General features: G+C 45.9%; 1 protein-coding gene across 1 annotated transcript in view; it reads right to left on the minus strand.

The window, feature by feature from the left end:
- The window catches only part of TP63 (tumor protein p63), an 83515-nt gene continuing 67422 nt past the window's right edge, over positions 1–16093 (minus strand). The window contains exons 9-12 of the mRNA XM_037407541.1: positions 6368–6525; positions 5295–5439; positions 4308–4401; positions 1–3058 (exon numbers count right to left, since the gene is read on the minus strand). Of these exons, the coding sequence (XP_037263438.1) occupies positions 2762–3058; positions 4308–4401; positions 5295–5439; positions 6368–6525 (694 nt within the window). The 3' untranslated portion in view covers positions 1–2761. The remainder of the gene's footprint in view (positions 3059–4307; positions 4402–5294; positions 5440–6367; positions 6526–16093) is intronic.

The raw sequence follows: 16093 nt of genomic DNA on the forward strand, positions 1-16093 counted from the left end.
GGCTTTTATTTTCATTGACTTCAACAACAAGGTGTTCCAAAACACACACAGGTCTTGGTGCAGGCAACACTGTCATTGCTACAAGCATTGGCAGATTCTCAGCTCAATTAACCCACATGCTTTGATGTATCAAAACAAGACAAAACAAAACAAAACAAAAAATCACAGCTCTACAGGGGAGGGTAAAAGCTACAGCAGTTCAAACTCACTTGAAGATTCCAGTTATACAGAAGTGGGCTCCACAGTGGTATACAGTAGAAAGAAGGTTTTCACAGCATATATTTTAAATCATTAGTGATACAGCAGAAAAGCTCCATCTCACTGCTGAACTGAAAAGCAGATACTGAAGCTCTTGCACCCAGACTCTGGGCACAGCATTAACTGCATTAACCTTTATAGTCAGAAGCTTTCTAGTTCCTAAAATGACGGTATTTTTTGCATCAATATTTGTACAATACTGAAGCAGCTCAGAAGGATTACACAATGGAGATGCAAAACCTTGGAGGTGAGAAGGGAACAGCCTAATTCACCTCCAGGAATTTGCAAAGTACCTGCACTAACACTTTCCCCGCACTAACGCTGCCCCGCTGAATTAATTCTTGCATCGAGTCAAGAGCAGGATGACTCGCTTCTTTTGTAGCATATAGGAAAAAAAAAAGAAGAAGAAAAAAAAAAAAAGACATGTAAGTTTTCACACTGAGCATGTTAAATACTTTGAAATCTAGGACACTGCTCTTTGAAGTGTTACAAAATAAAATGATAAAACAGGCTTTCAGTACCAGCCCCCTCCCCCCTCAACTGCAAAGTAACACCAGGATCTCAGTATGAAAAATACAAATATATTTGTCCAGTGGTGACTCATTTGTTACAAGGTATACTGTAAGCATTCTGCATAAAAATAATAATTAAAAAAAACCAGAAAAACAAACAACATTTTATTGTGGTTCTGTCAGACCCGGTAGCCCAAGAAGAAATAAAAATTGGCATGTTATGCTGTAGGAAACAAAAATTACACATACAAAAAAATATGTATATACATACACTTTACAGGGTAACCATCTTGCAGTACCATTTAGAGCTATCCAGAAGAGGCTTGCACAGTTAACGGAAGGCAGTCTTTGAATGCAACATAGACCTGGCGCAACAGACAGATGGAGGAAGATGCTAACAATATAGGACCCTAAATGAAATACGTGGCACACAGCAGGGCCCAGAAAACAGCCGCTGCATTGAAACAAGATTATTTGGTTGTAGCAAGGTAGAACGACAACTCATTTAAGCTGCTTTTTTTCATTTTTCTCCAGCCAAGGAAAAAAAAAAAAAAAAAAAGTCAGGCTTACTGTTAAAATGAGCAAGCCAACTTGAAAGCAGCTGTGCTGAGCCGAGCTCCTCAGTTTAGGTTTGTTTTGTATACGTTGAAGTCTCACTACCCTGGCCAAGATAAATGTGAAAACACACACTCTGTTCAGTTACTTGTCCACAGGATCACTGGCAGTCAGAGGAAATGCCTCAGAGCACAGCTGCTGTAGAACCAATAAAGAAAAAACAGAGAAAAATCAATTTCTCATGTAAACATGACTTATTACCAGGAACTGGTCCTTGTTCCAAGGCAATTGGAAATTTCTTTCTTTTTTTTACTCCCCACTTCTAGTTGCTCATCACTTAGTCTGTAGTCACCAGCAAGAAACTCCTACAGGCTCCAGCCTATTACAGGTATATCTAAAGACAGTTCTAGAAACCAGTCTAGCATGGTCTAAATAAAAGATTGTCTGGGTTTAGGATAACTGAATCCCTACAAATCAGTGTGCATCTCTCAGTCGGTCCTCTGTTCAACTGGAGGCTAGGCAGGCAAATCCTTGTGCTAAACTAACCAGGCTGCATATGTGGCAAAGCCTAATTCTCTAGCTTAAATGTCAGTAGTAGAACAGAACGGCTAAAGGTTGGGTGGGGGGCAGAATTCAGGAGTGACCAGTGGCTGTATTTATGTTTATATAATGAAACAAGCAAACCAGGACATACACATGAATGTAAATTCAGAACAAGAAGAGACAGCAGGCTTGGTTTTTCCCAGAGAAGGTGAGGGAGAAGGAAAAAAGTGGGTTGCAGGTGACCCTAAGCGCTGGCCTGCCCAGCAAAGTGCATGTGCTGTCTCCGCTGGAGAGTATTACACATGAACAGAGCACTCAGCTCCGTGGGAAGAGGCTGTTTTAAGTGCAACGTTCAGCAGACCGATTCCCATTTATTTTTCAGATGAATTGCCAGTTCAGGGTTTGGTAGCTTTGGGGTTTTTTGCATATGGTTTTGGAGTTAGGGGTTTTTTTGGCTGTTTGTTTTTTTTTTTTTTTCTTTTTAAACATTTATTTTAACCTTCCTGCTTTTCAAAGCAGAATCGCTAGATGAGAGAAACAAATTTACAGGTCAGGACACCCACAAGGTGTGTGAGGATTCAAAAGTCAAGAAAAGAAGCCCTCTCCCCAAAGGAAAATACGAAACAAGAACGCCTTCTTGAGAAGGTCAACGGCTTTCAAGGAAATACCACCCGCTTTCCCCCTTTGCTCAGCTCTTCCCCTTGCAAGAGCTGGGGTGGAGGTCGTGTGGTCCAGGAGTATGACCTAGACAGCATCAAGGGCAAAACCTAGCATGGGTGAGCAAGAAGGTTCCCTCTGCCCTTCGTCCAGGGGTGCAGTACCAAGCAGAAGGCAGGCAAATGAGGGGCTGAGCAGTTTGTGGCCGAGGCGGGGTGGAGCAGGGTCCGCAGGGCTCACTCCCCTTCCTCCTTGATGCGTTGCTGTTTGTTGCGCCGGGCATCCATGTCGAAGTTGAAGTCGTTCCACTCGTCACGGGGAGGGAAGGAAATGGTCTGCCGGAGTGTGAAGCGGACCGCGTCGATGACCCGCTCCCCCCGGGTTTCACTGGAGCCCACGCTGACGGTGGAAGCGCCGCTGGGGGTGCGCAGGAGGTGGGGAGGGGAGGAGAAGTCATGGAGCTGCCGGTGGTCCAGGATGCCCTTCCAGATGGCATGGCGGAACTGCTCCGGGATCTTGAGGCTCACCAGATCCTGCAAGGCAAGGTAGAGGGCTTAACAGGCAAGCCCCTGGGCAAGCTGGGCTCTAGGAGTAGAAGCAGCTTCTGGGTCACCCTGCCAATGCCTATTAACCAACAAAGCTGCCAAAATCCAGGTGGCCATGACGCACTGTAGAAGACAAGCTACTAATGCTGAACAAGCATGTGTAGCCATGAGGCAGCAAGGACTAATGACACAAGGGGTGTTTTGAAGTTACACAAAACACACATCCATGCGTAAGATATGGTGACCTAAAGCTAGATGTTTAACTGGACTGCAAGACCTCCAAGACAACCTCAGGGAGATCTGATTGTCTGTGGTGGGGGATGCTGGGTGGCAGAAGTTCAACAGCTTTGAAAATTCCTGTGTTTATTTCAAAGCCTGCAAAAGGATTTTAGTATCCAAGTCTGAGCTCCAGTATTCAAAGGTCTGGGTTTGACTCTGTAGGAACTGCCTTAATTACTTGAACACAACCAAAATTTAAGAACAGACACATAACCTTAGAAAACTTGGACTTTGAGGCCCCATCATCTCTGGAACAGAATCTGAGGGTAGCATTACCTAAATTCTGGGAAATGCAATATCAGCTTCTGAAAAAATCAGCAACCAGCTTTGGTTAATTTGGGTCAGCTTTTCTAATCAGAGCAGCAGCAGAAGGAAGGCAGCCCACGCTAGGAAGCAAAGGCACCACAGCCTTGCAAAGTCTCGGGGCAAAAAAAATGGGACAGCCAGCTCAGAGGAGAGCAATGGTGCAGGAGAGGAAGCAGCAACCCTGCAGCAAAAGCCATGCAAAAGAAAAAAAACCACCCCAAATAGGGCTGAGATACCAATGGCAAGGGAAGATCATTAAGGTAAGGCCAGAAAACAGAAGCAGGGGGGGAGGGGGGGGGGGCCGGGAAATGCAGACCACTTCTGGACAGCCTACTTGCCTGCAGGCGAGTAAGGTGTTTCAGAGCAGTGTAAACTGAAACTAAGCCTGCGGAATTAGCAGGCGTGCCACTTTGGGGGTTAAAACACCGTGGTGGTGAGGGGAAGACAGTCTTGCTCTGTACCAGGCAAGGCAGTTATGATGCTGGCCCTGCATCTAGCCTCTCTTCACCTCACAACGAGTCTTCTTTGTGTGCAACAGCCTTAAATCAAACTAATCATACAAAAATAAAAATATATTGAGTCTGGGATTTCTGACCCATTCCTAAAGCAGGGCCAGGAGTGCAAACAAAGGAAATGGTGAGGAGTTACTTACATCCATGGAGTAATGCTCAATCTGATAGATGGTGGTCAGCCCCTGGGTCGTGAAATAATCCACACAGGATGAGCAGCCCAACCTCGCTAAGAAGCTGCAGAGGAGGAAGGAAGGAAGGAGAGAGAAAAAAGGATCACCCTGGCTGCAACAGCCCAAACCACAGAAAAACCAAACACTCAGCCAACCTACAGCAACAGGAAACAAAGCTTTCACCCTTGGCTTGACCTTCTCCAAGACATTCCAGGCCAGCAAGCCACATCACTGCCACATCAAACAAGTGAGGGAGTCCTTTAGCTCAGCACCTAGCAGACAACCCTTGTGGCAGCACCTTGCTTTAGTCAAAAGCTGGTGCTACACAGCCTGGATCTTGGGGCAGAAAGGCTCACATGGACCCTCCTGCCAGGTCACTTCACCCAGAAGGTGGCTGAGCTCATGGCAGCCTGCTGCATGGACAGAGGGCGTCAGCAAGGCAGTGGGTCTGGGGCTCAGAAATATGCACACAAAATACTTCAAATCAGCACATTCCTCCCTAAACGTAAAGGATTCTTCTTTTATGGGCAGCATCTTTCAACCTATTTGACCTCACGGAGGGCAGAAGGACTTCTGACCCCAGCCATGGGTTGTTGAGTGACCAAAGGGGAAAAAACCACAACAAACCAAAGAAAAAAAAAAACAACCAACCAGAAAAAAAGAGACAAGAAATGTTTGCAAGAGTGCCTGGCACCCTCAGCTCCACCAGTCCAACAGATGCTGCATCCCCTGGCTTTCTTGCAGTCCTAATGTCCCTATTTCTCTCAGCTGCTCAGAGGTGGGGGTTTGAGGCTCAGTGCCCAGAGGGTGCCAGCCCTAGGACTGCCAAGACCCACTGGGATCCAGTGCTCCAGGAGAACGGGGCAAGGGACCTGGCAGGACCCTTCAGGCTCCCAGCATGAGGTCTCCACTCCCTGTGGGTGGGAAACGTGCGCCAGGCAGCCTGCTCCAGCTCACCTGACGATGCTGCAGTCTGTGGGGTACGGAGGAGGGGGGGTGCAGTGGGACGTTGAAGGCATGGAGAGGGGAGGAGGCAGCGCCTGCGTGGGGCTGAGGCCATTCATGTCACCCGTCATGGCCATGTGGGTGCCCATCATGGGAACTGGAGGAGAGAAGAAGGAGGAGTACATTGTTACCCAGGCATCCCCAGACCCCCGCTTCGCCCCCAGCATGGCACTGAAGGACAGCACCCGCAGCTGAAGCAGCCTTCAACCCCCTGCAAAGCCCTGCATGGAGCAAGCTCACGGGGAATTTCAGGCAGGGCTGCAATGACTGCACAAGGACCAGATGACAGACAGTCCTCCAGGCGCTCTCCCCTTACTGGAGCAACTGTCGGCAGCGCCACCGCGTCACCTTCCTTTACAGACAGGCTCGGTAGAAACCTAAGCAAGCCTCGTCTCTGCTTTCCCTGCCACGGGAGAGCAGGAGGACAGAGCCAGCAGAGTAACCCAATACAGAAGCCAAACAGCTTTGTTTTCAGAGACACCGAGAACACCCGAAGGGGATCAGCAACAGGTGTGGGCAAAAGTCCAGTGCTTTTGAAATAATAAAAAAAAAAAAAACCAACCAAAAAAAGAAAACCAACAAAACTCAGCCCCAGAACCATGTCTGTCATCCTGGATTTACAGGGCTGCTGGGCACTCTTCAGGAAGCAGGTTACAGAGCTGTGAGGTGCAGATATTTCCTTTGAAACTAAGAAGTGTCTTAATTGAACGGAGGGAAAAAAAACTTTGCCAACATTTGCATCTCCTCTGCTGGGAAAGGAAGAAGAAACAAATCTTGAAAGACAGATGACAGTGCAGCCAGCCAGACCAGCAGCAAGAAGTAGCTCTGTTCACCCCTCTGAGCTCAGAGCAGGATGCTGAAGCCTTGCCCCATGGCACAGCAGTGAGCAATATTCAGTTCTGCAGCCAGCAAATGACTCCGGGCTCCTCAGCCTAACACTAGCCACTTGGTGATGCCAAGTCTCCTTGCCTAGACTAGCGGGGAGCACACATGGAAGAGGAGAAGAAGGAGCAAGGGTTTCTTACTGTTAGTTCCCATGCCGTCAGGGATGGTGGTTGGGGTCAGGGCATTGCGCTGCTGAGGGTTAATTAGCTGGCTGACCGAGGGCAGCTTGTTCATGCTGTTCATTTTGCTGAGAGGTGGAGAGTTGGAGCCGTAGGATGACTGTGACTGCATGGAGGTCCTGCAAACCAAAGAGATGTTAGGACAGTAATCATAGCAATTGGTTATTAAGAGTTAAGCATCCAAGGAACTATGTTTTCTGCTTGTGGTAGTGGTGAGCTACTGCTAGTGAAATCACTGATGCCATGGGAGCATCACAGATAAAAGTTCACTGGAGAGAGAGTCAACAGGAAGTAAGACGTTTCCCAGATATTCTGGGCATTTAAAAAAACAAATGGTGAAATACCAGTAAGAGGAAGCTTCACTTTTGGTTCAAATGCTTTATTTACGGAAAAGTTTCTATGTACGTTTTCAGTTGAAAAGAACATACACAAAGCCAGCAAACAGCTGCCAAAACTCAAAAGGAGTATTTTTAAGTTAAGCTCTCCTTGTGGTCAAAGACTTTTTTCATAAGAACAAGAACTGAGGAAGCTCTCTCAAACCATCTTAACTACTTCTAAAACCTGACTGCAGAAACAATTTCCAGATCAGGTCATACTTACGACCTTGGTTTCTCAAAAATTCCTGGTTACTCATATAATCAGGTTATCATCAGGTGTATATATAATAGCCAGAGGCTCTTTGCTCCAGACAGACTCCGTACACCTTAGGGACCAGTACTACTGAGATGGACAGAGCTGCCTGCGACGCCGACATGCAGCTCTTGCTGGTGTTAAGAAGAACCTGGTATCCAAACCCCGCAGGCCACTTGCAAAGAGTATCAGATTCCTACTACCACTTGACAGCAACACTAGCCTCCCTCAAGTCCAGACAGCCCCAAACTCCATCCAACATATCCATGAACTGGGCCAGAGAAGCTTGCTGGTGAGCTCCCCCCTGCCCAGCCCCAAGGGTCCCAGCTGCAACCCTGCCTCGTAAGTGATCCAGTGTGCGAAGACCAGACCGCTTCTGAACAGCAGCCCAGTTCTCAGATCGAGTTACGGCTGTGGCATCCCATCTGGAGTGGGGTCTTATTTGGGATATGCAGAAAATGATCATTAAAGTGGGTCCAACAGCACAATTGGCAGAGCACCGCCATGCCACGAGACAGCAGGTTTTTCTCTCTCTGACACCAGGAGGATTTGCAAGACTGGGCAAAGGCGCTGGGGAAGCGGGCATGCTTCCCGGACACAACGTACCCTCGCAAGCCATGCTCGGCCAGCAGAGTGAGCAGAGGTTGCCTGGCTTGCCACGGAGCCTGGCACTCGTTTGGCCATATCATGGTGACCCCACAGTGAATGTGTAAGGGCACATTCCCACCTTATTTCCCATTGGGAAACTTGTTAGTCTGGGTATAACTGGTCACACCAATTCCCGGGAACTGGCTTTCCTTCTATGCAAAGAGAATAGTTATTACTTCAAATAAGCAAAGTGTAAAAGGAAAGAAAAGGCTTATTCCTAGATAATTTATTAAAACCTTCAGCACTCAAGGTCAAGTTTCATACAATTACATTGTCTCCAGCTTCCTGCACTTTTAAGACTTGCAGTGCTGGGTGGAGAAAACATCTATGCTAACAGGCTAGAGTATCTAAGGCCCCGAAGAAATGTTACCTAATTACACAATTACAGGAGGTACAGAAGGGTGTGAACTGTCCTTTGGCAGTGAAGGTGCAGGACAAGATCCAGCAAACTTCATAGACTCAAGGAAGTGGAAAGCACAAGAAGCTTCACAAATTAATATTAACGATGGCAGCAACTCCCAAGGGGAAGTGAAACCGAGCCATGAAGCTCAGACCCAACTTTGCAGGGTGAAGGGAATGATTCAGACCTGAGGTTTCAATTCACCAATTATGAAAGTTGAGGTCAGCCATGAAATTCAAGTCAGGTTGACACCACCCTTAACTTAAAGAGGCTTCTGGGTTTAGGACCAAAATTAATGTTTCTACTTTACAGGTTTGGGCACCTATCTTAACTAAGCCTCAGCTGAAATTAATACACGTTATTAAGACTGAGTAGTCTTTTAGGGCAAAATCTGCACAATTTGCAAGTGAGTAGGCCACCACATACACAATGAAATTCCAAATGAAATCAGCAAAGACTTCCCCAAGAAGATTTAGTTGCATTGTTTAAGCCCACGACAGATTTTGTTAAAAACTCATGACTTTCAACTTATTTTTAAAAGGATGACCGTTGCTATGAAACAAGGGTCTCCGAGGAGGTCAGTAGTGGGCCTAACTTTGCCCTCTCCACCACCAACAGTGATCTCAGCAAAGGTAGTTAGGAGAATACAAAATACTTCAGGGATTAAAGAAAAAAAAAGCAGCAAGCAAACACAAGCCAACCCAAAGCAACCTACATTATAGAAAACAAATGCAAACTTTAACATATAGCTTAAGGACTCCATTCTTATCTCATTCATACAAGAATCAAGACTAAGACAATCAAGCTCAAGTGAATAAAACAGGAAACAAAAGTATTTTTCTTCATACCCATAGCTCTTTCAACTAAACTATTCCATCACATGAGTGGATTTATAAAAGGTCTAGAGAAAGTCATCTAGCCAAAGAAAAGTCCCAAGATAAACGAAGATGCAAAATTTTATTGAAAATTAATGTCACACATCAACATAGCCACAGCCTCAGAAACACAAGAAAATGGTTTTGGTATTAAACACACAGACTACATGGTTTTTGAGGATTCATTTAAAATATATTGCTTTTTTTCTCATTTTTTTTAAAAAACAGGTATAAGAGTGTCATGCACAGTGGTTTTCATTAAAATTATATTTACTATGTCTCAAGAAAGATTAGAAGTAGGAGCATTAACATTTCTTTGATATCAATGCCAATGAAATGCATTTTAATATCAAGGTATAAGGACTTCAATTAAGAGACTATTATACTTCTTGGAACAGTCTGATATGAAAGGCACTGAGTCACATTCTGCAACTGATTTTTCTCTCTTCAAGAGACTATGTAATTATTTAGCCAATAACATCTGTAGTTATGCAAGCTCAGATGAGGGCAATCACCTCTCATGCTTCAAGGCATATACTGATCATCTGAGGAGGTCAGGAAGGAACTTCCTTCCTCTCCCACATATGAAGCACAGTTCAGGTCACAGGTTACCTTGTATAAATTCCGTGCTTTCCCAGCTCGCTGGGTATCAGCCCTTCACCAGAGGTAGGAAACTGCTTGGATAGACCAATTACCTGATTCAGTAGACAAGTCCCAGAGTCCTCATTCACATTAGATGAGCACACCGTCATGTAAGCAGCCTTAATGCAAATGACATCAAAGGTTCATTAAGTGCAAGAATAGGGCAGCTCAGGCTCAGAGAGTTTTAGATTGCACCCAAGCCCTTTGCACCGACATTTTGCTATCCCTGAATACTCCCTAGAGCTAGTCACAATGCAGAGACCCGGTGGAATCAAAGCCATCCAGTTCCGGGCTGCCTTTCCTTACTGTAGCCACAGCAAGTGCAGCAAGGATACATCCCAAGTTCACACATGGTCAGCGTGCCCATTGGCAATGTTTTTTCAGTTAAGGTTGCCCACTGGGCTGCATAACACTGAGATGTCACTGATGTAGTCTAGTAATGGCACACAAATGACATAGATGATGCTCAGTTGCACTCATCCACTTTGAAGGCCCATGAAGTGGGACACTAAATAGCAGAGAGATACCCTTGCTCTCCATATCTCAAAGAGCTGCTATTCTATAGCAAGCAATAGTGCATCTTCTCAACCACAGAAATGGTATGTAGGCTTGGTAACTAACTGGGAGCAGGGAAAGGGGAAGCTCTGACAGGCATGAGGCAGACAGCAACTACAGCACGGGGATAAGGATGGCAATAACAACTCCCCTTAGATTTCAGGTATGGGAATTTCCCAAGGCACGCAGTGGATGCAATCTGCTCTCCAGGGAATGGAGCTATAATATGGCAAGTGGATATACATGAACTAGTTGACATAGATTGATATGACCTGACTGATAAGGCTCAATTAGTCCACCCGGTATTCCTTGAAAGGAAAAGGCTTACTTTGAAGCCCCAGAGATGACAAAGAAGCAATCAAAAGACAGCTGGAAAAAGGTTTTCTTCTTTTATCTGCAGAGGATAGGCTATGAAGCAGCTCAAATTGCTTCCAGCTCTAAGTTATTTGATAAAAAAATAAGAATATGCACCTTATAGCTGAAGAGCAAACCAAGTGACCATTAAAGACCAGTTTCACAATCATCATCCTCTTACAGGTAAGGAGGACAAACAGGAAAGCCTTTCCAGAGGACAGCTGGATCCAAATAATTTATATTCTTGTTTGGTGGAAGTCCCAGGTGCTGCATTGCCCATCACAGTACAAGAGATTTCTTAGAGGTTGGACCAGTTGACCAACTGTAGCATGGGCTGGAATCTCCCAGTGCAGGCTGCCGATGTCTTGTATTATCTGGTGGGCTGCCTCCTCAAACTTGCTCGTGAATAGGCCCTGAAGCAGAGCTCTAGACACAGATTAGTGTGTCCCAGTATTGCCATCCACAAGGAGACAAGACCAAGATCCAGGAATAAACCTTCACTGGAAGGACAGACTGACAGCGCAAAGTATAATCCTGTGCCTGGGCTGCCTTTGCAGTTTCAGATGCCCACCTCTCAGAGGGAAAGAAATAGCATTGCCTTTCTTCTCCCAAATAAGGTGGCACAGAGCAATAGTTGTCTGCTTTGTGATCTCCAAGTGCTTCCTGAAATTTCCAGGCAAAGTAAAGAGGCACTTGATTTGGTTAGCTTTACACAAGGAATGATGGTAGAGCTGCAACTGTATGAAATAGTTACTGCTAGCATTTAATTAGCTATTATTTATACTTAATCACAATTTTGGGGGCTCTTTTCCATCAGTCCTCCCCCATACTGCTATGGTAGAACAAGTCTTGCTAAGACAATGAAGGAGATATCCAGCGATGGGATACGGCTCTTAAAGGAGATGTTAGTACAAGTCATCACCTGCTCGGATCGCAGCTCTGCTGCCTGGAAGCGGATGGTGTGATGTTCAGAGATAAGAGTCTTCTCCCACTGCATCAGGCTTTTATCCTTGGTGGGTGGCCAGGAGGCCCGCTCTGCATTTGGGAGGCAGCGTCTCTTCAGGCTGTGCCTAACCACAAGTGTGTCAGAGCTGGGTATGTACCTGCCCCAGATAAATCCAGCATGGACTGCACTGCAGGCACACAGGTCCCCATCAGTACTGATCCAACCCCCTGTGTCTCTTGGGGGCTGCTGATCACTGGCATTTGCCATCGAGCTCTGCTCCCCAACCATGGCTGATATGGGCAGACACCAGCCCTCAGGGAGCAGCATTCCTGACGGACCTTCAGTAATTCCTTCACATTTCTGTTTCTTGCAGCCATCGACATCAGAGGGTTCCTCGGGAGAGATGACACTGCCTGAGGGCATAGGTTGCAAGACACTTCTCTACCAGTATTAGGGGCTGTTCTTCATGTAAGGATGTTTGGGCACCTCTCAGTGGGAAGAGCCACAGCAGGCATCATGCCCACCCTCAACTGGCTCCTCCCTCATTACCAGTATCCACACCCAGTGCCATGTTCAGCAATGCCAGGTTAATTCCACAGCATGTTACTTGCCTGTTCCTCCTCTGTGCTGGTCTGGGCTTGACACTTAGAGATGAACTTTCCAAACGATTCAAATCCTCCTTGTCAAGCCCCATACAAATGGCTTTCAGAGGTAGCGTTTGATAGAAGTAGTGTAAGGATTTACAAGTCCTTGCTAAGAAAATCTTCTGTGCAGGAATTGCTAAGCCAGGATGCGCTTCATGGACACAATAAGCAAAAGCCACTGGTCGCAGGATTAATGGACAAGGTGGGCATGGCCTGAGGCCACTTGGCCAAGTCAACTGCAACATATGCTGGCACTGCTGTCCTTTGAACTATGAGGTTTGGAGTGATGGGCTAAAACGTAGTAGGGCTGATGAAAACTCTAAGGCAACATCTAATAACTGCTAAACATCTGCAAGGAAAGGAGCAAGCTCTGACCCCTTTCCACAGGCTGGGCAATGAGCAGTTTTGTACACTCTGGCCTTTACAAGCTCAGCTGCAAAGGGATAGGGATACTGAGCACACACGGATGTCATTATACAGAAAGACTTCAACCTCACATTCAACTTGTGCAGCTCAGCCCACCATTTAGATCAAGCCCACAGTCAGGAAGGACCTTCGTAAGTTCAGCAAAACTGGATTAATGCCAGCGGTGCTGGTGCAAAGTCAGAGTCACCCCGTCTTTCCTACAATTTTAGATGTATTTTTGGATCAGACCCTTTAAGATTAAAAATGAGGGGAAACAATTCATGAAGCCAAATTAGTGGGCACTTCTACAGAAAAAAATAAAATCGACTTCTTACCAGTGCCAATTGATATAATTATTACCTCCCTCTGTCCAGCAGTACAAATACTTCAGCTACTTGCACTATTGCTGCATGACCAGCATTCAACAGGCCAAATTTACTATCACATACTCTTTAAACACCCCCTTTCATCCCTCCCAGCCCATGAACACGTTTTAATTTAAACAAGACAAGAAGCATTTTAAAATTGAGACCTGCTCAGAGAAACCCTGCTGATTTTCACACATACAGAAGAGGAAAGAGTATCAACATGTTACAAAAACAGGAAGAAAATGTTACACCAAAACGGACGACATCATGGTTCCCAACCTCCCAATGCTACGGGCTATGGTTAAGAGGTCTGTTGAAGTGTCTGTTGTTTTTGCAAAGTTTGAGTCCCTTCGGAAGATTACTCTCACTATTTACTCTGTCGCTATCAGGCTGTATATTTGCCCCACTGTTCCTAGTCCCGCCAGCTGGACAAAGTGACCCCACCAGCTCTGTTTATGGATATACTGATGGGTTTGGGGGGCTGGAATGTTTTAGGATGGCATCGGTCTGTTTGGGAGGGTCTCTCCTTGAGTCCGTGAGTTCACTCCTGAAGCAGGCCGAAAGGAGACTGTAGAGAAGGAACCAGAGAAAAGAAAAAGATGAATGTACAGGACCCTGTGCCAACCACCGAGAGAGAAACAGTCACTTTCCACCTTCATGATCACAGTATGGGCTTTGAAAGAGGGGAAAAGCAGATGTCTTAGCACCTACAGTGAGGTTATGTGACAGGAGATTTAGAAAGCTGGAAAGCTTGAGGAACAAGCAAGTGCTTGGCAAGGAAGAGAAAACAACTAGGTGGGAATAAAATCTGATTTCTATGTTCCAGTCTCATACTGCAAATGGTGCCCCAATACTGTTTCCAGTGGCAAATACAAGAGGAAATAAAATAAAGCACCCAGTTAAAAGGGGAAAAGGAGAGAAGCAGCTTCCACTGACCCCGCTTCAAACTTCAGTTATTTAAAACCCAGAAGCTGGTGTTAGGGAGAAGGGATGGTGCCTACTGTGAAAGGGCCATAATAGTTACATCTCAACTACTCCCCTTTTCATAGCCGGGGGACCCTCTGCACTAAAGCAGAGGGGTCCCTGGGGCTGCCAGCTGATGCAGAAGGCACTGCACCCTTGCAGCCAGCGAAGCCAATGCAGCACATCTTCACATACCTAATCCCACTTGTTTTCTCACTTACTTTCACGTCGGCCATTCTCTGGTGAGAACTCTATCCAAGTGCCTGGAGCTCACAACACATGCAAGCAAGCGCTACAGAGCCAAACCAAGCCATGCAATAGTCTAGCTTCCACACCAAAAATGAGAAAAACTAGGTGGATGTATGAAGAATACCTTCCCCCCCAGCCCCCTACCCACGACAGCAAGCATAGGGATCCTTGCAATTCCCATCTCAGCTGGAGCACTCCAGGCACTGGATAGTTTGGCTCTGTCATACATCACTTACGGGGTTAATTCCTTCTCATTTGGATAAAGAGCTGTGCTGCTCACTAGTTTGAGAAAGGCAGCCAGTGGGCTGGTAGGCTGCAGCCCTGCTGATGTGAGAGGAACATTTGTTGAGATAAGATACTGCTCGAACACAAAAGTCCTCTTCTTGCTAGCCATTGAAAGACTTTGTGAAAATCCTTCAGTCATGGGAGTTGGACTCTATGATTCTTATGGGTCCTTTCCAACTTGAGATATTCTGTGATTCTATGCTACGTCCAATTGAAAAAAGACTGTTCTGAAAACAGTGCTCAGCAGGGTGAAACCCACCACAGGAAATTTTGCTGAACTTGAAAACCTGTTTTCTAGTGAAACCCTTAAAGACCGTGCAGATACTCCCTGGGAATGTTGATGGTAAAAGTATTGCACAGCAGAGTATCAAAGAAACCTTCCCTCCTAAACAAAGCACAGGCTACCTCTGGTATCCCTGGCAGCAGGGGTCTTCTGGCAAATCCATGTTCTAAATGGTGACAGACCACAAAAAGGAAGTATTCTTAATAAATTTGTGTTCTGCTGGTCAAATATAGACCCCAGGATCTGGCAGTGAAAAAGGAAGAATAGAAAATGCAGCACCCCCACCCCACCCCCCCCACTTCCCACCTGTGATCATGAAGGTATTTGGCATAACAGTAAATAAGAGAAAACCATGCACAAAGGAGCAAACAGAGAGGAGATGAGACAGAGAAAGATTGTGGTCTGGCACAACGTGGAGCATTGCAGTATTTTAGTCATCTTGTGGGACACACAGCTTTCTGATTGTCACCAGATTTGTCCTTTTTATTCCAGAACAGTAAGGCAGTTACCTCTGCTGGCCTACCAAATGCAATGCTGGTCTGTATGTGCACAAAGAGTAACTATACAGTTTTTTTCCAAAATGACAGATTTATATTTTTAAAACCACCTTTCACCATGCTAATCTCATCCTTGCTTTTCCTACTCTTCAAAAAAAAGCTGAAGCTTTCCATGTTGGAGGAATGAAAGGAAAACTTCTTCCCACACACCTAGATAGCTTTTCTATGTTAGCCATTGCTCAGGCAAGTAAACTGTAAAATCAAGCAATTCCTCTACCAAGGCTTGACTGTGGAGCACATATGGATGATGCAGCTCTACTTTGAGAAGAGAGAGCCAAAGGCAACTCACCAACACTCCAGCTCCACAGAGCCCTGCTGGGACCCTACAGCTTCCTGCACATTCGAACTTGGTCACTGCATATGCACTTTCCTAGCTCCCGGTTTTAACATATACTTTGAACAAAAGCAGAGACAGAGTTTTGAAAGTACATCCCTACCTTACAAAGTTAAAGGCATTTTCTTTTAAAGCCAGAACAGACTCGCAAAGGAGTCACAGTGCTGCTGAGTTTGGACAGCCTGACAAGGGAGCAGTGGCAGGACATCCCCCAGCAACCTACCCACCTGGCAAGGCTGCTTTTACCCAAACCAGCTCCTACAAATTCTCACATTGAGACCTGAAGCTCAAGACCATTGAGCTCCTTTACAATTTTTTGGGGTGCAATTGCATCTATGGTCTTTTCAGCCTAAATGCCCCTTTGCCCTGAACACATTCCTTCAGGAATTAAGTCATACCCTGGATTACTGAGGAAAAAGCACCAGAACCCAACTGCACCTAAGAAACTATTGCCTGACCACACGTTTCAGCACAGAGGACACCCTGTGGATGGCAGGCTGTCGGCAGAGACAACTGCAGCAGCTCTGGACAAACACTGTAAGTTATTTT

The sequence above is a fragment of the Falco rusticolus genome, chromosome 13 (genome assembly GCF_015220075.1).
Source record: "Falco rusticolus isolate bFalRus1 chromosome 13, bFalRus1.pri, whole genome shotgun sequence".
NCBI classification, from domain to species: domain Eukaryota; kingdom Metazoa; phylum Chordata; class Aves; order Falconiformes; family Falconidae; genus Falco; species Falco rusticolus.